This window comes from Tyto alba, unplaced genomic scaffold (genome assembly GCF_018691265.1).
Source record: "Tyto alba isolate M040663 unplaced genomic scaffold, T.alba_DEE_v4.0 Super-Scaffold_7, whole genome shotgun sequence".
Lineage (NCBI taxonomy): Eukaryota > Metazoa > Chordata > Aves > Strigiformes > Tytonidae > Tyto > Tyto alba.
Window position 1 is genome coordinate 3,078,430 of NW_024881328.1, and position 27,235 is coordinate 3,105,664.

The 27,235-nt window shown below is 42.8% G+C and overlaps 2 protein-coding genes across 8 annotated transcripts in view; both read right to left on the reverse strand.

Annotated features, from left to right (window-relative positions):
• LYPD6B (LY6/PLAUR domain containing 6B) overlaps positions 1-8,460 on the reverse strand; it is a 55,959-nt gene extending 47,499 nt beyond the window's left edge. For 3 of the 6 annotated variants that reach the window (XM_042784045.1, XM_042784047.1, XM_042784043.1), the window contains exon 1: positions 8,373-8,413. The gene's annotated coding sequence lies outside the window, so the exon portion shown is untranslated. Of the gene's footprint in view, positions 1-7,989; positions 8,095-8,372 lie in introns of all 6 variants that reach the window. The other 3 variants (XM_042784044.1, XM_042784048.1, XM_042784046.1) reach the window with 3 other exon arrangements.
• A 2,057-nt stretch (positions 8,461-10,517) lies between these two features.
• KIF5C (kinesin family member 5C) overlaps positions 10,518-27,235 on the reverse strand; it is an 87,390-nt gene continuing 70,672 nt past the window's right edge. The window contains exons 21-26 of one of the 2 annotated variants that reach the window (XM_042784034.1): positions 27,102-27,162; positions 25,078-25,149; positions 24,161-24,265; positions 21,723-21,939; positions 20,627-20,740; positions 10,518-14,332 (exon numbers count right to left, since the gene is read on the reverse strand). In XM_042784034.1, the coding sequence (XP_042639968.1) occupies positions 20,634-20,740; positions 21,723-21,939; positions 24,161-24,265; positions 25,078-25,149; positions 27,102-27,162 (562 nt within the window). In that variant the 3' untranslated portion in view covers positions 10,518-14,332; positions 20,627-20,633. Of the gene's footprint in view, positions 14,333-20,615; positions 20,741-21,722; positions 21,940-24,160; positions 24,266-25,077; positions 25,150-27,101; positions 27,163-27,235 lie in introns of both variants that reach the window. The other variant, XM_042784035.1, reaches the window with a different exon arrangement.

Consider the following 27,235-nt stretch of genomic DNA (forward strand, 5'->3'; position numbering starts at 1 on the left):
CCAAACAAAAGCTTAGAGTAATAAGTATCTTATAGTACCTGCATTACAGTGTACAGTTAAATGACACTCTCAGCCCTACATATAATTCTGTCAGAAAAGGCACGAATCTGTTCTGCACACCAAATGTCTCATATCCTACAACTAGTGAAGTAGAAATCCTACCTCACTTGACACATTTTTCTTCTTGTCTAATTATACTGTAATTATTAACTTCATTTTGTTGTTTCACAGAAGAAGAGATATTTTCAAATCTGTGCAGATTAGCTGTAAATCTCCGTTCTTCTATACCTCCTTAATATTTTAAACACCTATTTTATGTTCTTCCACACTAGACATAATTTGTGTCAGTGCAAATTCTTTTTAGCCACAGTCTCATAAATCTGGAAATCTCTCCAAGTACGAGATTCATTACAGGGAGGGAAAGGAAAGATGGGAATTTTGTTTCTAAATAGGATTATTTTAAAGTTGGATCATTTCAACAAACCAGCTTGCAAAAGAACTGCACTGAATCAAGAGAGCAGAGGCAGGTGGGAACCACAAAACAGCTTTAGGTATGCACACACACCCTCCTGAGATCCCACAGATCTCACGGCCACAGGGGTGTTGGTAGCAGAGTCTGGTCAGACTGCTCAGACTACCAAAAGATTTAGTACCAGGAAAGTACAGGAATGATACCATGTGGGTAGGCTGGAAGGGAAGAAGTAGTGAAACAATGTGATCAGCATTTCCTTGAAACAGGATGATGGCTTTTTTTTTTTTTTTTTTGTATATACTGACAATTTACTGCTCCTCATTCCCTTTGGTCAGCTGGCCTCCAAGGGTAGCAGCCAGTGATGTATTTCTATCTTTTTCCTCTAGTACAAATGAAGCCAAATAGCCAATTCTGAAATGTTATAAAGAAAGAGCTAAGCAACTTCTGAACCTAATAGTGATACTCTTTTAAGGCCTAACACTTCATTAACCTTTTTGGTTTTGATCTAATGAATGAGTGAGAATTTTCAAATCCTGTTCTACTATTTAACAATAGCTCCTGTAAAACTACAGTACATACCTCAGTGAATAACATTATACCTAGTTCGGTTCGTGTTTTGGTAATAACACACACATATTAAAGCAATAAATCCCTTGGATTTATTTTGTTAAACCAAAATAACTTGATAACTTGAAATGTAATAATTAAGGCACGGAGTATTGATTTCATGGCATGTGATCGGAGAAAATTCCTTATTAAAAAGCAAAAAAAAAAAAAAAATTAAAAAACCCAGACTAGATTAAATCCAACAGTCATTCACTAAATAAACGCTCTTTTCAGGATGTAGCTGCCCAGTGAGGAGTAGCCATTACTGTAACTTCAGTGAGGTGCTACTAGGAGATCACTATTCAAACAGCTGTTAGCAAGTGCTGGCCTAAATACGGGTTATATCCTGCTAGAAAAGGCAACAGAAGCAAGTTTTCAGTAAGATGACAGGCTGACAGGGGATATGGTGGTATGAAACAGGGAGAGAGGTAGAAGTTCCTGAGGGAGGAAGGACTCTCCAAAAAACCAAACCAGCAACAACAAACAACACAGGAAGGCTCTTTTTTGTAACTGCAAACAGCAATAATCTTTCCCTTTTGTGAATTTTGTATTTTATCAGACTAGATTGGTGTCAGGCAATGTTGTAATAATCTTAAAAAATAAAATAATTAATAGGAACAAAATGCAGCCCAAGGCCAAAATTAGTATCCAGAATTAGCTTTGCATGGGGAGATTCCCCAGCCCTTATGGCCACATGGTGTTTTAATAACTGATATCCTAGAGGAACAGCTGCTGTGTCAGTATCTCTCCCCTCTAGCTTGTTTGGACAAACTGCTTTCTTGACTTCTGTACAATCTGTGCTGTTGCCTTTTTTTATATATGTATACTTGAAAATAATGTGTATTTGTTTATATAAACATCCTCTTTTTTGATTCTACAAAGCATGTCAGGCATATGAGATACCATTATCTTGAACTTGCACTCCACAAGTGGAATGTTGAGATGTACCAAAAAGAGACAAAGAAAGGGTCATGTCTTCAGGCATACCACGTAAAATAAAATTCACCAGTTACTCTATAGTCCCAGTGTGCTACTGTCTGGAAACCAGTCTGTTCTCTGACAGTCCCGAAGAGGGAAGAATCACTGTAATGTTAATTTTTTAAAAATGTTTGACTCGTAGGCTTTGTTTTAAAGGATGGATACAGGACCTGCCCTTTGAGCAGACTCAAATTTTGGCGCAGACGCATTACCCTGGATATCTGAGATCTGACAACGCTCTCTGTCCTGCCACTCTTGGGTGAAATGACAGTTAGGGGATTATCCTACACCACCCTGCAGCCACAAAGAGCTGGAAAGTACAGAAACAACTGCAATGATGAGTCTAAGGCAGACGTTGTATTGCTTGAGCCAGGCACAACAGATGGAGACAGTGGACTTCAAGGAAAAACGATGACCCCAGCCAGAGACGAGGGACAGGACCTGAACACCCACCTGATGCTCTGAGCTAAGGAAAACATGGCCGTAAGAAACTATAGCCAACGTGGATTTTCTTAGTTACTGGTTGAAAGAAAGAACATCAACACTTTAAGCTCACATCTAACAAGCACTCCTTATGCAGGCACCAAAACTCTTCATATCTGGGCTTAAATGAAGTAACAGTGTAAGGCAAAAGCAGTGCCGGTAAACAAGGTTTTAAGCACTGAGAGGCTACACGTAACGCTCGCCACGGCAGCGATTCAAGGTATGTATGCCTGTATTTCTCTCTGTTTCATAAGCTTTTAGCTCCATTTCTGTGTATTAAGTTGAGCTCTGAATTAGTGTAATTTGCCACAACAGGTTTATTCACATCAAGACAAAGCTGGGGCAGCATTTTTCGAAAAAAGGATTAGATGACTGTAACTACTACCATCTGCACTTATGCATGTTTAGACTCTGAGAAGGGTAATCACCACACTTCAGGGCATGATCTGCAGGGGTCAGAAAGATAATCTTACACCCATCTTTCTGTTTTTGACATTGCCCAATTGGGTAGGTGCATAATAGAGGATATTAGTCTTCCCTGAAGCATTAGTTATTCATCACTGCCAGAGGCAGCTTTTCAGATCTAAGATTATGAGCCAGTCTAGTATGGCAACCTGTTCTTTCAAACTCTGAAACGCACTCCGCAGTCCAGAGCTTCAACACTACATTGTATTTCGGATACAAATAAGAGATAATCTACGCGTAGGCACGAGATTTCACAGAGCGAATTTGGAAGGGATTATTATTATTATTATACCAAGGGCCTACAGACCATTAAAGACAGTGAGTATTTTATGGAGGGTTTTTTTGTTTGTTAAATTTCCATTTAAATAACAGACAGAAATTACAGTATCTTGCATTTAAACCTAGGGAAAATATATAGATACAAATCAAGTAGCGTTCCTACAACTGGTGTTAGCTTTCAATCTATATAACTCAAGATAGGCCTAAGGATTTCAGTCTTAGCTCCTCTATCATTTGGTAATGCCAGTGTAATCTTCTTAGGCTACAGGGAAGGTAGACATTTTTCTTTATTGAGACACAACAAGGCCACTTTGACTGACACAGGAAAGAAAATGGTTCTCACAGACACACTAATTTACAAGCAAAACAAACTAAGAGCGTGAAAATAACTATATTTCAAAATTTTGAATAAGCAGTAAGTTCAATCTATTTATGCATCTGACTCTTCACCTGCTTATTGCAAGCTTTTCCTCCCATTTTGCTTATTAGCATGCCCTCCTGTTTTAAAAAAAAGAAAGACAAAGACTTGTTTCCATGAAGCCAGCCAGCAGATACGTTCTGCAGGATGGAGTGGACCTTCTTCTGGCTCGAGGGCTGCCAGTGGAAACAGCCCTGGCCCTGGCCAGCCATCCGGGCAGAGGCAGCCACCTCCTCCTTTCCCCAGCTCAGATGGTCACCCCGGAGCTGGTGACCTCGTTGCTCTGTAAGTCATGACGATTCAAATGAGCTGGGTCAGCTTAAACAAGTAACTGGTCTTGGCCAGCCTGGCACATTTAGATTGCAAGGGCGTAGGGAACATTTACAAAAGGCAGCTCTGCCACTCGACCTAAGGGTCTGCAATTCTCCAGCAAGAGCTCTGAGGGCAGGATGGGGTTCAGTGGCACATGTATAAACCTCAGAAAAACTTTTGTGACTGCTAGTGAGGTCCCAGTCCAAAGTAGAGTGACTTTACATAACTCCTCGATTAACAAACAGTGCTGCTACAGGACAGTGTTGGGGTTTTTTTGTAACTCAGAATTTTAAATAAGCAGACAATTTTTTCTCACCACACTTTCGAGTGATAGGATTTGTTATCGAACCATTTTATGGGCGGTGAGAAAAAACAGAAAAGGAAAGAGAGTTCAGAAAATTTTTGAAATGCTTTGATAATTTAGTTTAAAACTGGACTACCTGACACTGAAAATAACTTCTTTCTAGACACGCTGTAGGGTTTACAGAAAGTTTCTAGCAGAAACTTTCATCCTGCACTTTCCCACCACCCCCACTTGACCTATAGCCATCTTTAATAGGGGAGAATTCCATATGCCATGTGTACTGCAGGACATGGTTAGACTGAAACATGGGGAAGCTCGATGTGCTCAAATTTCTTGGGGTGAAACTGGCACCCTTAACGAGGCTATCACTGCAGTGCTGTTTGCACTGAGAATTCTTTACAAACGGATCAATTTTCACAGCAATTCAAGGAAATAGAAAAGTCATCCTTATTCCCACTAATGAGACGAGAGATAGGTAGAAAGAAGATAAATGACTTGTCTAGAACCATTCAGCAAGTCAGAATATAGCTAAAACTTAGATCTTTTAACAAACAGACTAAAAAAAAGTTCTAATCCTTTACTGCCCCATTTCCAGATCTGTAAAGTGGTATTAACAGTGGGGTTTGTAAGTTTATTTCAAGCAGGTTTCACATAACAGTTTAGATTTGCTTAACTATCAAAGCAAAATCTGGACAAAACCCACCAAATTAACACCATTTTACCCTAATCTGGTTCCTCGCCAAAGCCTGTAGCTCAAACCAGGTACATCAAAAAGCCCCAAGCCTCAGGCAAGAAATCCCAATCTAGTTTTGCCGGCGTAGCTAGAGCAGTGCCCTTTCAATGTGAAAACGGATCGTAGCGTGAGCCTTGTGTTCCGGCTTCTCACGGGCACTAGGTTCAGAGTGAGAAAAAACTACAAATGCAAAGAGTAATCCCGAGCCTTCATTCCAGCATCTGGCACTCAGAATAACCAGCCCGGTAAGCAGATGTCTGCTGAAAGCACGTGCAAAATCTCCAAGATGAAGACTCTTATTTAGAGTAAAAGATTCTCCCAGCAGTAAATGAAAAATAACTGCCAACACCACATGCATCATACAGTACAACTCAATCCTTAAGGAAAGCTGCAATCTGAAATTCCTTCTGAAGTTTATTGGCGTGGCACTATCGTACGTACCTGTTCACCACTTCTGAACTTAGACACGCACCTCATCCAGAAGTCCTTTGAGTCACATACACAAACAACCGAAGCATTCCTTTCCTTTGAGTCTCCAAAATCCAGCTACTGGATATGAAGAAAGGAAAGAAAGTATTGAGGAATTTAGACTTGAAAAAGAAGAAAGGGAATTTTCTAAACTATCAGAATTCATGCAGCAAAATTTGTTTTAAGATGGAGGACTTTTGTTCTAAAGAATTCTGAGCTCAAAGTAGCAAGGTAGAAGGGAGGTGTTGGATTTTTTTTTTTTTGGTGTTGCTTAGGGCTCATTTGGACTGAGAAATGACAGACAACCCTGGAAAATTCTTCACCCTTCAACCACCTGGCTCTCCTTGAGAGACATTAAACACCCTTAGTACGTAAGGTGCTGTCATTCCCTTTCTCCCACCTCTGCTACCGAGTTCCTCACCTGCTGCCTGCGCTGGGTAAGACGTGTTGTACTGCAGCACGCACAACAGTCCTGGTGACTTCTGCTTTGTAACCTAAGTTTGCAACTCCTGATTTCAGACACGGCTCTGCTACGTAATTGGCATAACTTGTATAAACAATGTAAAAGGAAACATTCCCTATCTCTTCTCCCACAGCCAAAGCTTGGGCAAATGGAAAACAAGGCAGGAAGAGATCGGGGTAAATTGACTGCGTAGCATGAATCAACCTGTGAGTTAGCATGGTACAGGTGTCTCTTCTACAGAGGTCCCAAGGGTGCAGGAAAATGTGCCCATTCTTGCAACACAGATCCTTTCCCCTGCAGCACCTTGCACTTGCCAACTGCACGCCTCCCTGACAAAGAGACCACAGCTCCCTCACCTTGGCTCCGCTCTCCCCCTTTTCTTTCTGCCAGATAAAGCATCCAGCACCTGGTGCCAGCCAGAGGATGGAATTCATCAGGAGCGTTTTGAGGATCAACACGCGGGATCCATCCTATATAAGCTGATTACAGGATTTCCCGGGCTCCTGACAGTTAACAGCACGCAGCCAGAACGCCAGATGTCAAGCGTTGGAGGTATGGCTCTGACAAAACCAGGCTAAGGCAAAAGGCCCTAAGATTATCCGCTCTGGAAGGAATGTCATTGACTGGCTGTGAAGAGAGCGCTGCAATTATCACGCTGGGAAATGGTAATTGACTTAAAGCAAGTAACGCATGGCGAGAAGAGGGACTGACTCTCAGCAGCAACGTCGGTAGCTAAGTTAATTGTGCATTGACTAGAAGAGCAAAAGAATTACCGGGTACAGATTGGTGAATCACCAAGCCGTGCCCGCTGTAACAAACATGACAACTCCCTTCATCCATGCTATAAAAGATCCATCTACAATTACCTCTGGAATTCACCTGCAGGACTGTACTGCTGGTGCATGGCCTGAGCTCAGCCAGGGCACCGGCGGGCGCTGGTGATGTGAGGCAGCCGCCCCAAAATGAGGACGTGCCCTTTGAATTCTCTTTCTTCCGAGTTGGTGTATGCATTCTCAAACGCAAGGGAGGACTTTATTCCTTGTCATTGTAAACCTGTAATTTTTTGTCCTTTTCTTAATAACTCAGCTGACGAGAGGCAGAATGGGGTGCCGCAATCAGGAGGTTCATAGTTACGGAGAAAGCTTAAAAACTTTAAACTTAGAGGTTCAAAATCAACCTGAGAAACAGTGATCTCATCATTTAATATTTTATTATTTTAATCAAAAACATGTTTATTGAGGGAGGGAAGCTTGACTCATTATCTGAGCATCTGGGATTACCAGTACTGTATTTATGAAAGAGGTTGCAGTACATGGCTCTCTGCAATTGCTCTGATCTCTGCATCTGCGGTTCCAGGCTCTACCCGCATTACCCTCTGACAGACGGGAAATCATATGAACCTATTTTCCTGAGATTGCCCTTAGGAATCAACCAGCTGAGTCTTGCAAACCAGTTCTATCTGCGTGAACTGCGTACACTCATCAACCCTGGGACTGTTTTTATTAACCATATTACCAGAGCACCCATAGGCCTTCCACAGAACCAAGCCCTCGGCACCCTCGATACCACACAAACACTGCCAGTTACCGTTCCAAGGACTTTACAGCCTAATTCAACACAAGAATATGCATTTGCATATAGGAAATACATACGAGAAGCCCGTGTCCGGTCTCAGGAGAAATGCCAGGCAAAAGGGCAGCACTTCCACAACCCGCCAGCGCGAGCCCAGCACCTGCTTATGTACTTTCACAGTGGGTGGTTTGTATTTTTTACTTACTTGTACTGTCGGCTTACTTGTATTTGCTTCGTTATGTATGTATTTTAATGTTTTGTTATTTCCTGTGGAGAAGCCTAGTGCGCTTACTTTTAAAAAGAGTGAAAAGTTTGCTGACATATCTGTGAGAAATTAAGAGCAGTTTTTTGTTTTTTTGTTTTTTTTTTTTTTTTTAAACAGCTATATAATCATCATCAAGAGCAATGTTGTAATAACTGCGATTTTACAACGTACCTATAAAACACGGTCTGCCTTTGGGATCCGAAGCACTTGACGCTGAACACCCAGCGCTTCTCACAGCCCTCACTCCTTCCCGCAAGTGTCACCGCCTCTGCCTCCCTAAACCGGGAGACTCCGATTTAACCTCCCGCTCCCAGCTAACGGCGGGGCTCGGCGGACGTGGGGCTCAGCACCCACCCGAGGCACCGGGTGGGACCCGCGGCAGGGAGCCGGCCCGCCCGCCGCCCTTCCCGCCTCTCACCCCTCACGACGCCCTGAGGGGAGGCGATGGCGGCGCCGCGCCCCGGCAGCCCCCGTCCCACGGGCCCCTTCCTTGCCCCTCAGGGACTCCCGCTGCCCCGGGGAGGGGAGGAACGCGTGGGGAGGGGGGAACTCACCCTCTGTCGCCGGCGATCGCGGGGCGTGAGGCGGCGGCCGGTCCCCGGCTGGGCGGGAGGCGGGCGGAGGTGGGGCCGGGGCGGGGCGGGGAGCGGGCGGCTCGGACACCCCCCGCGGGCGGTGCCGCGGAGCCCCGGCGAGGCGGGCGGGGGGGGGGGGCCGCGGTTCCCGCCCGCGGCGGGGCTGAGCCCACACCTGAGGGGAAGGCGGCGGCCCGGAGGCCGCAGGGAGAGCTCCTGGCCCCGGGAGGGGGGGCTCCCCGGCGGCGGGGAAAGGGGCGGGCGGTAGCGGCCCTTCGCCCTTCAGCGAAGGTGGGGGGAGCTGAGGTTGTGAGGTAAAAAAGTTTTCGAACTCGGTGTGCGGCTTCAAGGTGTGGGGCACCTGCGCTGAGGGGACCGTAAGTGAGAAAAAGCGCCGTTTTCAAGCCAACGTGAAGGAAGCCTGGCAACGCAGGAGCCTGCGGGGAGGAAGATGTCTGCCGGCGTTATCCACAGGAACAGGCTTGACCCTTCAGCAGGTCCCGAAACATCCGCCTCACCCCTGGGAGCTTTGCCGGGGCCTCCCTGGCGTCCAGGTCGCCACTGAAACGCCCCAGGACTGGCCTGACTCCGGTATCAGAAGCATATAAAGTACGAGCTGATAAAGTAGGACCACCGGCTATCTTCAGCCAACACTATCAAAGGTTTGCATTTTACAATAAATTCAGCCTCCATTGAGCTCAGCTCTGCTGGAAGATAAATTGGAAGTATTTAAGTTGTAGCAAAAAAAGTATTTTCATCAACAGCCATAGATTTGCAGCGACTTTTTCTAGGGATGCAAACCCCTGTCCTCAGCTTTTCGCTCTACTCTTATGTAAGCTGAATCTTGGGAATGGCTGCAATAATTTGTGTTGCTTTGAGAAAGTTAATTGACTGATGCAATCCCACATTCTGAAAAGGAAATTGTAGGGATACACTTGCACAGTCTGCTCTATAATTGAGCTCATCCTTCAGGCACAAGCTTTATCTAAGAGATCTTAAAGAGTGCATCTTTTTGACTCACGGGAAAAGTTCATACAGCGTTTGCCCTTCTCTGCAGGACGAGGGGGGAATGCTTGGGACGCCCCAGCTGCTCTCCCTAACATAAACCATCTAAATTGGAAAGCCTCTTCTTTCTCCAGTGGGGCCAAAGCTCTCCATCCTGCAGGCAGCAGCTTCTCACGGAGCGTGAGGAAGGAAAGTGCCTCCTCTGCAACGAAAGCACGGCAATGAAAAGTTCATTCTGATTCAGAAATAACCGACCCCAAATCTTAACAGCCCGATTGCTGCTAGGATGGTGCTCTGTCCTGCTAAACACACTGGGTTAATCAGTGTGATTGGATCAGTATATCCAACTAGTTAGTGCATCTAAATGCTTAGTTGCTCGGCTGTGTGTACCTAGGTCTCGGAGGCCCGTACTTGTCACGCTGGCCATCGGTCACCAGCGGCCACCCATCACCAGGAGCACCCCCAGAGCCCGGCTGCGGGCGGCCTCCTGTGCTTCTGGGTTCCCAGCAGGCCCCAGGCGAAAGCAGCATGAGCACAGCTAAGCAATGCTGCAAAACCACGTAAGCCTCATCAGAAATCTACTCGGCAGCAAAACTAGAGCAATCCGTTTCTACAGGAATTCTGGAGCGCCAGAAATTTGCATTGCTGCATAGAAAAGTAATAATATAATTGAGAAATGCTCAAAGTAATAGCTACGGAAAATAAGCCGTTTGCAAAGCTCCTGAGTATGACTTAAGGGCGGTGGCAAGGACGCAGGCACTTTTACTCCATTACCTATATAAAGTAAGTGGAAGAGTCTCCCTGCCATCCTCCAGGCTACTGAAAAAGAATAGGAAGAAGGAAGATTTCCATGGAGTAGCAGAGAAGATGCAATTATTTTTCAAAAAATAAAATAAAAAAATTCCCGTGTTCATTCCCCAGCGAATCACATCCAAGCTTTCTAATTACTTTCTACACGTTTTGAGGAAGAGCTAAAATTTGGACAGTGGCCTCAGCTGTGGGCTCGAGCAGACTCTGCAGCGTGGTGCCGTTGAGGGGGCTGCTCCGACGGGCACGGGCCGAGTGCCCCTGCAGCAGGGCTGCCGTACGTACGTGTCACACAACATCCACACCACAAAGTTTAGTTCAACTTTATTTTCCACTGTAACGGTTTTCGAATGATACATCATGCAGTCTGCCAGTGTATCCATCCATCTCTGATAGAATTTTAGAACGAAGATAAAAGACTTATCTCCACGGGATGCGGGAAGGAGGGTTCGGGTCTGCTATCAAGAGTTTAATACAGTTCAGCATCGTTTGATGCAATGGCAAAAAATTTCCCCTTGTTACCAGCAAAACGTGTCCACAATTTATTTTTTTTTTTTTTCCTAAATTGAACACTACTGTAAAGATACATAGAGCCCAGAGAATACACATCTGCAGTACACGTTACACACTTTACAAACTAGACATGTATAATTCTACAGAATGCCTCAACCCCCGTGGTTCTCCCACAAGGAAAAGTGTTTCAATGGACGAGATTGTGAGGGCGAGAGAGGAACCGGTGGAGCGGTGACCCGTCCTGCACAGCGGATGCTCTCCAGTGCGCTGCGTACAGGCACAGTGAAGACAAAAATCAAAGCAAGGGTGGATTAAGATTATCCTGCCAATTTATTTTTGGATTCCTTCCACCTCCAATTGAGATGTACTTCGTTCATGCTTACACAACGTCTTTCTCCTCCAGTAACGGAAATCTGATAAGGCCTTTTCCTTTCGGACCTTTACCACCATTTGGTTTAAATACCCATTTATTCAAATCAAATAATGTTCAGCTTCAAATTCTTTGTTTACTTCCAAGCCTTATTGATAAAAATTCCAGGCAAATGTGCATCTTAGTCCACTAGGCTTTACAAAATGAAATTTCAAAATTACTGATAAGGTTCTGTAGGCAGAAATTACTGTAGTAAAGTTTTTTTGTGACTGACTTCTTAGCTTTCAATATATTCAGGATAATCCACTCTCACCCTTGTAGAGTTAAATACAAACTTAAAAATGCATCAGCCAAGATCTTCCCAGGTTTAAAACTTTCCTTGCTTTCGAGAAAACAAGTTGATGAAACGTGAACTCAAGGACAAACACAAGATATTTGAACATATCATTAAGAGAAGCTCCAGTGAGCAGGAGAAACTTTTTAATTACTAGCAAAAAGAACAATATGCACTTTAGTTCCATCTGAAGTACGTTTTCCATTTGTGAACAGTATTTCCACCAAAATTTGTCCCATGCATGACATTTTAGATGTGAAATTTAATTTGCGCCGTACAAATCACAACTTTAAAATTAAGCCTAGAATAAATATAACACAACATTCAAAGAGCAAAGAAAGTAAGATAGCATCAAGTAGTGGGAATAGCAGGAGACAGGTGTTGATCTCTGCAGAGCAGACGCGTGGTTTTCATTTCTATATATAAAATGTGTAAGACTTAAAAATGGTACAAAAGTTGAATATACAATACGCAATACAAACTTAAGTTGCCTAATTAAAATAGGCTTCCAAACCAAGAATCTATATATAAGCAGAGTTAGTTCATTTGACAATAATTTCCAATCGAGTAACTATCTTCTGTATTACTTTTTGACAATTTTAGCCTGAGGCATCTTTTCAGCATTTCAGTTATAGAAAGTCCTCCCACAGTCTTGATGTAAAAGTTAACTTGGAGAAACTTATATTATTTCAGCTAGATGAACTGACTGGCTGATCAGCACTAGCACAATTAAGAGATATCAAAGCTAACTTATTACTCAAGCTGAAGAAAGCTGTCTAAACTGCCATACGTAACTAAGGGTGATGCTGCAAGGAACTTAATACATTTTTTTTTTTAAGCTAATGCTGAACCTACATTATAATTCTGTATTGAACTTTGACTTCGAGAGACAGAACAAAGGTTTTACTACGGTACAAAATCTCTGATAGCAATTAAGTTTGGTATCTTTTCCAAGACAACTGTTTTAGAACCAAAACAAGAGGATCATTAGTTCATAGTAGAAATTTCAGCTCTGAACAGCTGATAAGATAGCACAGAGTAGTTCTGAATTAGTAATTTTATTAAAGATTGCATATGGCAAGTTCACAGTTCATTTTTCTGGCAGTGCACATGCACATAAAGAAAGGAAATACAAAACTTTGGAAAATACAAAATAAATTAAATACATGCAAATTTGCAACTTCATTAAATATTCTTAGCAAAATGCTCCCCAAAATAGTGCAACATTAAAAAAAAAAAAAACAAAACAAAACCCACAGTTAAATTAAGTCCAACTTACTTTGCAACAACCTAAATAATTTCAGTAGAAAAAAAATATCTAAAGTCAATTCACAATCTTTCAAAACACTCTACATTAACTAAGTAGTTCTACGTCTACTAACAAACACGTTCAGAAATTAAAAAAGAAAAAAAATCTATCTCAAATTAAATAAGAGCAAACATCTGCAAAACAAGACCAGAGGGGCTCTGCTCGGCCGTAGCCTTCCTAGAATCCACGCTTCGCTCAGACGTCGCGGTGCAATCTCTGCGCACCCGAAGGAGGAGGGCACAGAAGCGCAGGCAGGGAGGAGGAGCAGCGGCTTCTGCCCGCCAGCGGAACCTTCCGGAATGATTCCTGCGCCCCCCCCTGGCTGAGAAGATGGAAACTTTGTCTGGCACGAAAGAGAGATCCAAGGAAGGCGAGCGGTCTCATCCTTACCCCCGTGCGCACAAGCGGACCAGCCGAAGGACGACTTGCATGTTGTGACTTCCAAAGACGTTCTTTTCCCCTCGCAATACGCTCTTCACCTCCTAGCAAACGCATTCCCAAATTTGGTCTGCGAAGGACAGCTTGAGCAGACAACCCTCACCTCCTTTGGGACTCTCTCTAGATAATTTTTCTAAGGTAGGGGCTGGGGCTTGGGGGGGATTACTTTTTTTTTTTTTTTTTTTTTTTCGTTGCTTTAAGGTAGCGTCTGTTCTGGTAGGAGACTGTTCACTCCCGTAATCTGAATTCTGGTGTGAACAGATTGGGGCTTGCCGAAGGCATGCGGGAAGGGGAAAGGCGGGGGATGCTTGTTGGCTTTTCCAAGACAAGATTTCCACAGCATTCTGAAAGCCTTCAAAATTTCATAGAGCACAATGCTTACAAACACATGGCTAGCCATCACACTCCAGGAAAACCCACCACCGTAGGAAGAACTACAAGTAGATCAGATCTTAAATTTAAGATAGGTCACACAGATATATTCATGTAACTACCAAACTTCAAAACCTAGATCTATACTAACAGATTTCTCTGCATCCCGTTTGATCTTTACCAGGTACTGCAATAAAGGTTATTTTATACAGTCCAAAGATTTTATCAGGATATTACAAATGGTTCTTTGGGGAAATTTACTTCTGAAAATGTAAGCAGTAAAATTAAACCATATAGCAGCACATTTTCATCCCCTAAAAATATAAAATAATATGTATATTATACAGTAAATCAGTCATGACAGAGCACAATCACCTGCCTTTGATGGCACTTGGTCACTGAATAATTAATTCTTGGATGCCAGAAGTCGGGGTTTACTGATGCAACAGAGGACTTCGGGGAAAAAAAGCATCAATCTGGGTGTAGAAGCCCCAACCTAACCAGCGCCAAGGGGTCAAACGCAGTCGGTGCGAGATTCTGAGTGGCAGACTTCCTATCGTTATCGGTACTTAGATGGTTATGTTAAATACATTGTACAAGTATCTGCAGAAGAGTTGAGCCGGACACTTCTGTACACGTGGAGATCCTACGAAGCTCAAAATACCTGGGACCAGTGCATTGCAGATGGCTGTAGGAAGCGCAGGATGACTAGGACGTGGATCGGGTTGAAGAGGGGAAAAAAAGAAACTAGTGACTTAATGACAGTCCTTAACATGCTAAGTGGAATTGACCTGTCAAAAGAGAGCAAGAAAGGTAATGATAATTAGTGGATGTTTGAGATTAGAGAGCAGATATGCAAGGTGGCAAATCAACCGATACCCACACTTCACAGAAACGCGATGCGCAGCGACCGAAGAGCCACCACGACAGCAATGAAACGAGTCACGTAAAGTGCAACTTTAACAGTTCATGAAATTAGGGTCTCCGTTACTTGGTCTTGGAGATAAATTCTATCAGATCTATCTTTAAAGTTTCCAGCCCTCAACCTGGCACAGTCATAATGAAACAATTCCCTTGAAATTCATTCCTTGCCACCTGTAGTATGGTGTTATGTCTTGCCCAAATACATCCTTAAACACTATCTAAAGACCTAACCGTTTTTTTCCCTTTTATCTCTTTCTTCTTTTAATGGTATTTTACTCTCCAGTAGTTGGCACTTGGATATGCTGAAGAGCAGACGCGTGCATCTCTTGTGTAACAAGTAAGGAAAGTAACTGTAGTTGAGCTTGAAAACTTATTATAAAACAAAAGGATGAAAGAACACAAATCCAAAACAATCCTGTTCTATATGTCTCCCGACAGAAAGGTACTTTCCTGATATATATGTATTTATATATATGTATGTATTTATAATTCTATGTATGTATATATATACACGCATATATAAATATATAATTATATATACACATATATAAAATAAAAATGTGCTTAGAGAAATATTTAAAAAATTACAAATAATATCCTGATGATACATTATAAAAACTATGTAATTTTATATAACATATATGCACATTATACAGCCACCTCTCAGTAATTTAATAGTAATTCCACCCAGAAGCGAAGTTCAAAGTGTGTTACCAAGTACAAAGGTGATTCAAAGTTGATTATAGAACATTTAAAATACAGACTTTTAAAAACTCTTGGGTTTGAATTTTTTTTACCCCCCCCGTTTCTCATTTGCTGTATGGAAAGCACCATGTAAGTAACTGGGTGTGCCTAGCACAGTTTGAAATTAGCTAATACAAAATCAGCCTTACAAAGAGAGATTCGTTTTCCTCAATTAAGCATTTTCTTGGTTAGTTATTTAAAAAAAATCCTATTCCATATTCAAGATCAAGTTAGAAAAATAAATAAATACATACGTACATAAATAAATATTGATGCATCAGTGATTTTAAATTTACTCTAAATTAATGGTGGGAATTGTGGTTAGCTCCTAATTGGCATCCTTATTAACACCTTAAAGGAAACCAGGATGGTTATTAATTTATGCATCTTATTGGCTGGATTAACTATAGCCTGGCTAGATTAAATATAGTTATTCATCTTGCTCAAGGATGGGGAGGTGCTGGGAACATACCAGAGACTTTAGGATAAGGGACATACAGACAAGGGCCTGCTTGCACAGCGTATTTCACAAATACAGATCTCAGTACGAGTTGCTTTAGTAATTTCAGCAGGCCATGACGGAGCATTGCTGCAATCGTGAGCATCTCTTCACGTCAGTCCTTTCCCCCCTCTTTCGAAACGAGGTATCAGACAAGTTCGAGCAACTATTAGAAGGGCAGGACAGGCAGGTGACCACCCGCCTTCAGATTTGAAATACGAAAGCGCACGCACCGCCGTCAACGCTTCTGCTGCTGGTCGGGCTGCCCAAGGATTTGCGGGCAGCGCCGGAGCATCCCGGGCTGCCAGCCTGCTCCCAGCTCCGTGGACACCAGGAGAGCACCCTCCAGCCTGCGGCCCAGCCACCCAGAAAGGTGTTGGGAAACTGCCTCTCAAGTGTTGAGCATTATCACGCAGGCTTTCCCCGGAGCCCCAGCCTGAGCTGGCCCCCAGCTCAGCCTCTGCTCCCGAGTGTGATTAAAGCAGGTGCTGAGATGAGCTCTGCTCCGTCTGGAGAAAGTCCTTCTTAGCTCCCTGTCGTGGTTTGAGCCTGGTCGGCAACCAGCCACCGCAGCTGGTCACCCTCCCTTCCCACCTGGGAATGGGGGTGGGAATTAGAGGGAGACTCGCAGGCTGAGATAGGAACAGTTTAATAATGGTAATAAAAGGAGAACAGTGACAATAATAGGAAAAAAATATATATATAAACAGGCAATGCACAATGTAATTGCTCCCCACCCGCTAACCAATCCCCAGTCCGTTCCCGGCCAGCGACCCCGAGATACCAAGATCCCACAATCACAATCCTGGAAGCAAGAGAGGGAGCTCCTTCCCGACCACCCCTCCTCTGCATAGCGAGCATGATGTGCCATAATATGGAATATTTCACTGGCCAGTTTGGGTCTGGTGCTCGGGCCGTGCTCCCTCCCTGCTCCCTGTGCCCTTGCAGAACATGGGGAGAACATGGGGAGTCGGAGAGTCCTTGGAGTCTCGGTAGCAGCTGAAAACACCAGTGTGCTATCAGCATTCTTCTCATACCAACCCCAAAGCCAAATCCAAAACACAGCACTCATCTAGTCCCTGAAAAGGAATATTAACTCTATTTCAGCCCAAACCAGGACTCCACCACGCTCACCGCCCCAGGAGCAACCCGAGTCGAGGAGGGTGTCCCCGGGGGGGGGCAGGGGGGCTCTGAGCCGGGCCATTTCATGAATTGAAGGGCAGAACTTCAAAATGAGCTGGTTTGTACTAACATTGACCTGGCCACGTATTTTAAGCATGAAAAACAACATCGATTTCTACCACTTAATGCATTTTTCCCATTGTTCACTTCAGTCTGGCTGTTGCTAACTAACGTGCTGCAAGGGACATTCAAGTTTGCTCTTTAGGCTTATTTCCATTTCTAAAACTTATTATTATTATAAGTCTTAATGATTTAGAAAAATAACATACGAAACCAGATCATATAATGAATTTGATAATTTTCTGCAGTTTTTGAACTAAACTTTGTGGCAGGGTGTGAGAAAGAGCCAAAACAATTTGGGATTTGTTTTGTTTTTTTCATACCTATCTATAGCAAATCACATACCATAGTTTTTGCTTTTTTAATTCTAGGTATCATTTGAAAAACTTTAAGATTAAACTCTTTTGAAACCTGCTCTGTGTTTAGTTACATTTAGATACCCACATAGAGCTTTAAAGGACAGTACACAACTAAGTTGCAACTAAGTTGTAAATGACAGTATACAGCTAAGCTCTGTAGTTGACCAGCAGAGAAACTAAAATACAACCATCCTCACGACATGATTTGCAGCTATTCACCCATGGGGAGTATTATTCTTTAATGTTTTGTCAAAACACGCTTCTCCACTAAATCAAAAAAATATGTAAGATTTACACCAACAAAACACATTTCAACCATTTTTATTAAAACAGAAAAGATTAAACTGTAAGAACCGACTCAAGCCCGTGCTATGGAAAGAAACATTTAGAAATCCCCAAGGCTGACTCCGTGAAACCCTGGCATAAATTTAGCTACATGGTTACAGCAATTCCTGTGCCACCTTCTTACAGAAATGTTCTGCAACCCAGACGGGACTCCTGCTGCCAGCTGCTGGCAGTTTGCAATTTCAGGACCCCATTTTATTAACACCCACACTTCTTTCTCTCCCACCTGTTATTCATCAAACGCTACGCTTTCTGGGGTAGAAATTATCTCCTCATGCATGTTGCATCAAGGCAATGTGGCCCAAACTGGGCCCAAACTTTGTCCTGATTAGCCTCACAGGCTTGCCCAGCTCTGCAGGAGAAATTTTACCAATGAACTTCATAAAAACAGAAAAAGTAGTACTGGCTGTTACCGAGGGGCAGGCTGCTGGGTTAATAAATCAGAATCACTGACCAGTCTAACAGCAATAAGTGTCTATTATCCTTACTATGAATGATGAATGAGCATAAGATAAATTGCCCCTCGTCCTGGTATAAAATTTTCATTCCAGAGATAGAGTATGTTACTTGACAGCAAGCATTTATATAGAAACCTCGCCTTTATTTCACTGCTGTGTAATGAACACACAAAAAAGTTCTGTTCTAATTCTGTGTAGAACTGTGCCAGGCAAAAGCACGCTGTAGTTCTACAGAGCTTAGTGATGTCTCAACAATATTATGGAAACAACCTGTATAAAATTTTCCCTGCACAGGTAACTACCCTTACTAACACTCTTCCTCAGGCCTCTGGGCTTTCATCTAACAAGCTCATAATTCAGATTACTCTGACACTCCCAAGATTATCTGGCAGCCAAATAGTTGCCATTCGCCAATAATCTTCTTAACCAAAGGACCAGAAATGATGAGAACTGACCTTTTTTAATCACTGCTCAGACGTAGTTTACTACGTCTTCAAGACGTCTTTCTAAACGTGTGCAAAAAATCTAGAATTTGACTGATTTTAAAAACCAATCCTAAAGCCTAAAATATGGTTCTCGGAAGTAGTAATCACAGAACAGAACCACTGAATATCCTGAGTTGGAAGGGACCCATAAGGATCGTTGAGTCCAACTGCCACGGCATTTCAAATTGCTGCCTGACATATAATACGTAACCCGTAATGCAGCCAGGCGTTAGGCTCAGGCCCGAGCGACAAGGAAACCAGACTGATAAAAGCCATAAAGGAGCACTACTGTCAATTAAGAAAAAACCACATACACACACTTTTTAATTGGCTTCGTTCCAACCTGGAGGGCTTCTGTCTGGTTTTCAGAATGATTTTTTTTTTTCTAATTTTTTCAGAAACCATAAATCCGTAAGTTTACCCTGTTTCTTCTAAGATCTTCCAGCTTCTTTTTCTCCACCCCCACTATCCATGAGCTCCTCTGCAGCACGTTCCAAGTGTGGCCTGAATCTGCTCATCCTCCACCGCCCTCAAATCTAAAACTTGGCATCTAAAACATTTGAGAGGGATTCTGTGCCTTCTGATTTCTTTTTACTGACTTCCAAAGTCCTGTCTTGTTATACACCCATCTTGTTTTAAGTGCATTTTGTTAATAACTTTTACTGATCTACAGTTGTTCTCCTGACATGTACCTATACCTAACGCATGGTCTGTTTGAGTCTGACACTTAATAATTTCATAGCAGATGGTATATTAAAGCCCCACCCGGTTTAGGCAGGTAGCAGCTTTTTTTCCCTACAGAGCAGCTGTTGTGATATATGTTTGGAAATATTTTACGTGTCTCTATCACACTTTTTCCCCTTTGCTCTTTCACAGAGGTGGGAATGCAATGAAGTAGACAGACAGAGGCTATCTTGCTTGTGAGATGGAAAAGCCAATTTCAGTTCAGAATGAACTACTGCAGAAAAACACTCAGCAAAGACTTGCCCTAATTCATCTGCAGTGAAAATATGTTGCTTGCAGCTACAGGGCTCAGGGAAAACACAATGAACAGAAACAATCCACACAACACAATAACAGCTTGAGTGCGACATGATGGATAGTTTGCATGCATGCATGACATGAAACGTTCTCAAAAAAAAAAAGAAAAACACACCCAAGAATGCTGAGTGCCTAAAGGAAACCACCTACTATCAGAACAGAGTCATAAAACAGGAATAATCCTCAAGGAGGGAAAAAAGCCAAACTTGGAGGCACAACTTAGTAGTCCACTGGCTGCTTTTCAGAGCCACTCACTACCACTGAACTCTCGGTATGCCTGTAACAAAGTTATAATCTAAAATAATAGCATATGTAAAATATCTCAGAAATAACAAACATTTAAAGAAATAAATGGGAGGGTAGGGTACATGAAGCAGTCTCATGGGAATACGCTGCCTATATCTTTCCAGGATGAGATTTTTGCTTAGGAGAAACCCTCAAGCCCTTGCAATTAGTGCAAATTTTTTTTTTTTTTTTTTTTTTTTTTTCCTGAAGGGAGTTGAATAGGAGTTCAAAGCAAAAGAGGCAAAAGTAAAGTTTGCCAAATTGTGACACTCGAATTTGGAGAGCTCTGTGCTGCTGCCACTTACGGCTGCTCTACCCTTGTCCCAGGCTGGAATATCACAACACGGAAACATATGCATGTTAGAGAAGCAGAAAATTATACTGGCAGAAGGAACCTCTGGGACTCTATTTCTACTACATGAGTTTCACACCTCTATGTGTGAATTTCAGTACAGATTTAGCAGAGCATTTTAGTTTATTAAAAAAGTTTTAAGTGATAAGTCTGTAAAATACTCTCATCAGCAGCTTGCAAAGCATTCTAACAAGGCACTCCTCGCTTAAATTACTAATTTTCACAATTAAATTACCAGCAAATGACTCCTACTAGAAAAAAAATGCCGTGGGTCTTCTAAAAGCAAGGCTGAAATGTAAGAAAACTAGGTGATCAGTGAAAGAACAGATGAGTAAGTTACTTTGGTCTTACTTCTCGTCTATTTGGTGTTGTGATAGTAGCTGGAGTTGGACATCCCTCCCCCTCGGATGGCATGGACAGCCGTTGGAGAAGACGCTGGGTAATGACCAGGGCGGATGGGCTTGGCTGCAGAGTGAAAGTAGGAAACCAGACAAGATAGTTAGCTTTCACACAAGGTTTTCCACCTCCCCTTCTCCCGTAGTACAAACCCCGCTGTTTCCAAACAAGGAGCAGCCTGTAATCCAGCTCTGCGGAACGCAGCATTCCCTTACCCCAGCCAACAACAAATACAACCCTTTTCCGCTTGGGACAGAGCTGTTTAACCATCCCATGCACTCCCCTCATCTCTGCAAAGATGTCTGTAGAACAGAGGGAAGTCATGACCCACTTGCTGGTCAGTGATGTACTTTCTATGTCCAACTTGACCACTTATATCATTCCAGAAGATGCCGAGACAAAGCTGTCAATGGCTTTCTGCAAGAGGCAGCACTCAGCAGGAAATACTGCCTAATTCTCTCTCAGGTTTTAAGACACCAGTATTAGCATCATCATCCAAAACATTATCCTTCTACTTCGCCAATTCCAACAAATGATTTCAAGAATTGCCCCATCTTAAACACCATTTGAGTGTGTGCATGCATTCAGATTGCAGCACAGGTAAATCAAGCATCTGATTTACATATAGGAAGATTTTTGACTCTACAGAGTCCAAATTAAATCACGAGGAGGAGTAATCAGGGCAAAAGAGCAGAAGGGACAAGGTCTAAAAAGGTAAGGAAAGAATGAAAGCACAAGGAGAGTATGCGATGGAGGAAGAACGGGAGAGGCTGATTTAAAGAGCCAAGTTTTCAAGTCACTAGAAGGGCATACAAGACCCATTATGCCATTTATTTACTGAGTTAAATAGCAGAGGCACTTTTAAACTTTAGGTGGGGCAGATTCTATTAAAAAGCGAAGTCTTTGAAGATTCCTGTGCAGCAGAGGAGAAGCAGACCCTGCGGTTTGCCCCGGACTGCTGCTTTCAAAACTCTCTCTATTTAAACATGAGCAAACAGACCAACCATGAAGTACGTGAGCAACCACTAACCCTTTAGCTCCGTGGCCTTACCAATTTGAGCAGAGTGTGCTCTCCGTGCCATGTTTTTGGCTCTCACAGCCTCCTTAATGCGATCTACCTCCTGCTGGTACCGTTTGCGGTCTCGCATGGCGTTCTCCTTGGCCTCCTTCAGTGCGCCCTCCAGGGCCTTAACTCTCTCTGCCGTAGCTCTAAGTCGTTTTTCCAGCTTAGGAAGCTCACAACGAAGATCTGCATTATCACGTACCAACTGCAAGAAGAGAAATTTCAAAAATATCCTATCAGAAAGTTTATTCCATTCAAAGCCGTTTCACAGATCCGATCCCAGAGGGTGAGGGCTCTGGGACAAGGCCCGTCACTGCAGCGCACTCCAGTACCACACCTGCTTTTCTAGACTTTTGGAGCCACTGCGACAGAAACTCTGCATTTCTTCAGAACGCAGAAACATCCGGCATTTCGCAAAGACCCGATCACCTCATTATTTTAAAACTGCAGCGCTTAACTATAGCTTATGGACAACACTGGGTAGGTGTCAAAAATCGATCATCTCCAGTGGTTGTGAGATGCTTACCTACTCGTTCTCGACTCAAGCATATGGAAAAACTGGAAACTTCAATGCCTCAAACATTGCTAAGAAATCACTTCGAGGCCTGTAGCTGTAAATGTGACGGTTATAAGCAACTCTGAATTCATGCACTTCCTCAATTAAATATGAACCTGGGCAAGGTGCATTAGTTATCAAAATAACATCTAACTTCACGTGCTACAATAGCCAAGAGAGAGGATTGATTTTTTGATAAATAAAAAACTGATGCAAACAGTTAGAAAATCTGGTACAATTTATGCTGAACAGATGATACCACTACTAGAAGTCAACAGAAAACTCTTCCAAAGAAGTGATACTCCCTTTTCTGGAGAGAAGGGAAGAAAGTGATTTAACTACCACATTAATAATATAGTAAAGCAACAGCACGTACTAACATTCACATGTTGTTTCACAATCCAAATGTTTTACACCTGCTGGTCCGGGCTGAGTGCCAGAAGGAAAACACAAACAAAGCTAAAAAAAAAAAAAAAATTGTCACAACGTGCCTTTTCTGCAAGTGTTGAACCCTTGTTCTACAAAATAGTTCTGATATGAAATAAGAGCAGGATGATATCACATTCAGGTCAAGTCCAATGTCATTTTTCCCTCTAAGTTTCTTATGAGACATGAACTGCTGGTTGGGCTTGAGTAAATATACTCTAATGAGAGCTATAAAAATCTGTATCTGAAAAGGCAGCAGATGCGTGTACTGAGTGCAAAAGAAGCGAAACGGCGAAAGGAAAAATACTCCTAACATGTCCCGATTTCCACATTTAGAAACTAGGTCTTTAAACCATCTGTTCCCTGGGAATCTCAAAATCCTGAGCCTTAGCGGACACTTGTCACAGTCCGGCACTGCTTGCCTTTTTGGCACTTGCACAGGAGGGAATAAAGCAAATCTCGGAGAGCGCCGCGTCTCACTAATAGCAGTTTCAGAAAACTCCACTGGAGAAGGTGGTATCCCTATTCAAAAATGAAATCAAAAGCATCTTTACTATTCTGTGCTCTGCACTTGAACAGTGTGACACAGTTCAAAAATACTGACATCCGACAAGAGGGTGGAAACATCGGCGGAAATAATCCAGTTTTATCTGACAGGGTGCTACCTGGATACGTACACACACCATTGATATATACCCACTTCCAGTAAGCAGAGGGTAAAGCTCTTTCCTTGACATATTCCCAAAACACCTGCCTACTGCACATCCCCTCCACCCCCCTTTCCATGGGGGGTACCTAAGGTGAAGGGCTCTCCGTAGCCCTTGTCTCTCTGAACAGCAGAATTCCAAAGGAAACGGGAACTCCATGGAAGAGGGAGGAGATGGAGACCACCTGCCCAGGAATGACCAACCTCAGCATCCTGAGGAGGTACCAGCCCTTAAGCTGCACAGAAAATCTCAACTCCTTTGCTTTCACACTCTGCCAGCTGACTCCGCTCACGTCACCTCCAAGGCTGCCACTACGCAGCTTTAGCCCAGGAGTCAAAACTGGGGATACACGATCCATCTAGACACCAGCTATCAGCACACAAGGTAATAACAAACACTTTATTCTGGCTTTTATATATTACACTAATACAGTGACAATTAGTCTTGCCAAAACCGCTGGAGTCTATTTTCACAGAAAAAATTAATTGTTTATTTAACACATTCATAAGAAGTATGGGAGAGCAGCTCTAACAGCAACTCCTAATGCCAAGAATTTTGGTTGAGAACTACAGGCACCATTTCCTTAGACAGTACATATTACCTTCAAATATTAGCCTTTTCAACATAAAGTGTATTTTTTTTTTGAAAGGAGGGAATGACGGAGAGAAGGATGGACAGAGAGAAGGATGGACAGAGAGAAGGATGGACAGAGAGAAGGCCAGAAGCAGAGGCCCTACCTGTTTGTGAACCTTTGTAAGCTGTTCCAGGTTGTTCTCAAGAAAGGAAATTTTCTGCTTCTGCGCAGCACTTCCACCTCCATCGTCGCTGTCAAGTTCAACACTCTGCACAGAGAGTTCCAGCATTCAGCAAAGCCAGGCAGAATCGCAAGAGGAAGCTCAGGTCTTTTGTGAATTTAAGCTTCCCAAAGGCAGAAAAGTATTCCAGAGTCCCAAATTACAGAGAATTTACCTGTTCATTTGATATTTGAGCCACATTCTCTGTTACACAAAAAATAAACTATTCTTACTGAACAATTATGGAGGGATCCTATATAGGAAAATCATAGATTTTAGTGGGGAAAATCCCTTTCCCCTCTTTTTTTCACTCCTGGGAGATTTTTTTATATAATATGGGGTTTCAACCTTAAGAGAAAAAAAAAAAAAAAAGGTATAAAAACTCTTCCTCAAGACTACTCTAAAGGACTGAAAAGCGTTGCAAAGCCTTTGGCTATTTATGCAGCTTCTAACTCTTCTTCAACAGTTAAAAACACACTAATTTCTGCCAGATAATAATTTGGCCAGGAAAAGGCTGAGTAGCCACAAGCCCATAGAAAGAAAGGGCTGTAGCATTCAGTGTTGCATAAGTTAGTGCAAGTTATACTGAATAATTTCTGGTGCTCATTAATACCATCTTTGAGAATTTTGTAGCTGAACTGAATTGGATTGGTTCATTTCACTTAACCACCAAGACTTACCTTTAATAAATTAGGACCAAATAAAACCAAATAAACACCAGAACAGTTTTTATCTTATTACTCACTGTTACTGAAAAAGAAAATATCCCATTTTGTAACAACAGGCACTAAAGGCTTCCAGCAAATCACAAGAATACTGCAAAAAAGATAATACTTTTGTTTAAAAGAGTATAGTCTTACTTTTTTAACGCGGGTGGTAAGATCTTGGACAAACAGTTTGCGCAGGTTGTGAAGAGTCTGTAGTTCTCTTGCCTGGAACCAAAATAATGATAAAAAAAAAAGAAAAACCAGTAAGACATAGTAGATAGTCTGGTGTAAAAATTTTCCTCCGATCTGAGTCGATAATGTGACTTTATTGTGATTTACCTCTAGGGATGTACCTGCCTGTAGGTACATGCAGCCCACAGCAGGGCAGTGCCCACGCTGTCCCCCACTGAAGAGCTTTTGCACCTCCCAAGGTGTTCACCACACCAAAGCTACTGCTGAAAATACGTTGCCTCTGTCTTAGGCCATGGGGACACAACAGCAGAAAGCTGAAGTCTCACCCGTTGGCCACGGTTCCGCACATCCAGCGACGTGAAAGAGCTCTGGATTGATTCACTCTCTTGCAAACACGCTGGCCCGCTCTGAATGCTTACTCACAGGCACTTAAGACTGAAGTGCTTTTTAAGTTTTGGCAAAAATCCAGGGTTTTTTTCCCAGCTTTTTTAACGTGCATCAACCTCTTGGGCTCAGCAAAATCACCACCTTAGTCCAGACTGAAGGTGCGACACAAGAAGCGGCAACCCTGCACCTACGCCCAGAAGGACTAATCTATTTGCAGGAAAGGAAACTATGTGGCTAGGCAGTTCACCCCAAATCTGACTGGAAACCAAAAAGGAGAAGCTTCTTCTTCATGGACCACTAGGAAAGCTCACGTCACAAGCACAGCTTATTTATGGATGAGTGATGTGGTACCCAGAAGAGGCACCCAGGTCAAACACAGCTGCAGAGCAGACGCATCCCCAAGAGCTCCCCTTCGGGGTGCTGCCCCAGCAGAGCTTCACCCCATAACTCCCTCCCAGGGGACCCCTTCTTTTGCTTCCTCACCAGCCCAGCATTGGGCAGGAGAACAAGTCCAAGAAAAGCAGCAGCTGTGGTCCTACCAAAACTGTCCTTCATCCCTTCCTTCTCAAAGTAATCGCCCAAACGACACGCGATGCCTCCCCATACTAGTGGGCAGGGCTGAGCCACCGTTTGGCCTTCGATGGCTCCTGTTTTCCTGTAATTTGCTATGCTGGATTTTTAATCCCTGCTGCAGTAATTATTACAAGTCTAACAAAGTGAATAAAATGTAAGATAGTTCAAAGATGTCTATTCAAAAATTTAAAAAAAAAAGATGGCACGGTACTGCCTACCTCTGATTTCCAGCTGCCTTAGTCATTCGGTGTACAGGGCAAATCAAGTCTACATGTAAACTCTGTAAGTATCTGACGAGTACAGTTCCTAACAGAAAGACTGGTTAAATCTGTCCCTCGCATGAGTTGATTTCAACAAGGCTTACGTCTGGGGAAGCCATCAGAAGCCAAAGCTGAAGGGACCCAAATAGTTCAGCTTCAGTAATGAACTCCAACTGATCCTGAGGATAGGCTTAATTTTTAAAGCATCACACAAAGGAGAAAATGCTGGGTTTGAGTTAATAGCCACGCTAACACTAGCAAAAATCACTCTGTGATGCTCCTAAACCAGCTTCTGAGACCTTTGAGAAAGCCTGCATATTTTACAGACAGATCAAAATGTAGTTTCCAACAAAACTGCAGCTACAGCTTCACGACTGAAGTCATCCATCACCGACTGCATTTTTAACATTGCATGAACAATATCATATTTCTCCGTAAGCTGTTACACTGGTCAAGTTAGAGGCAGGTATGTATCACCTAGTTGTAGCTACACTATTCAGTACACTGGTTATTTCAGGTGATTTGAAGGAACAAGGACAACAAAACAAAGAGACTTACCGGTGATAGCTTATTCACCGGAAGCAACAATAATAGTGTTTAATCTTAAATTTTCAAATTCAAATTAATGATTTGGCAAAAGGCACAAGTTTAGCTTATTATGATATAAATTGGTCATTTCCTTGGGCACAGACACAAGTGCTTGGTAATACACCAGTGGTGAAGACCTCAGGGAAAAAAGCTCAATAAAGTGTAATTAAGACATACCACTGTTTCTTCCAGCCCCTTAAGATCTTCTCTCGCTTGTTCCCTTTTATCATTAAGCAGTCTAGAAAGATCACAACATTAAACACAAATCAAAAATGTTGAAGTCATCAAATGGAAGAGAATCAATCAGCATT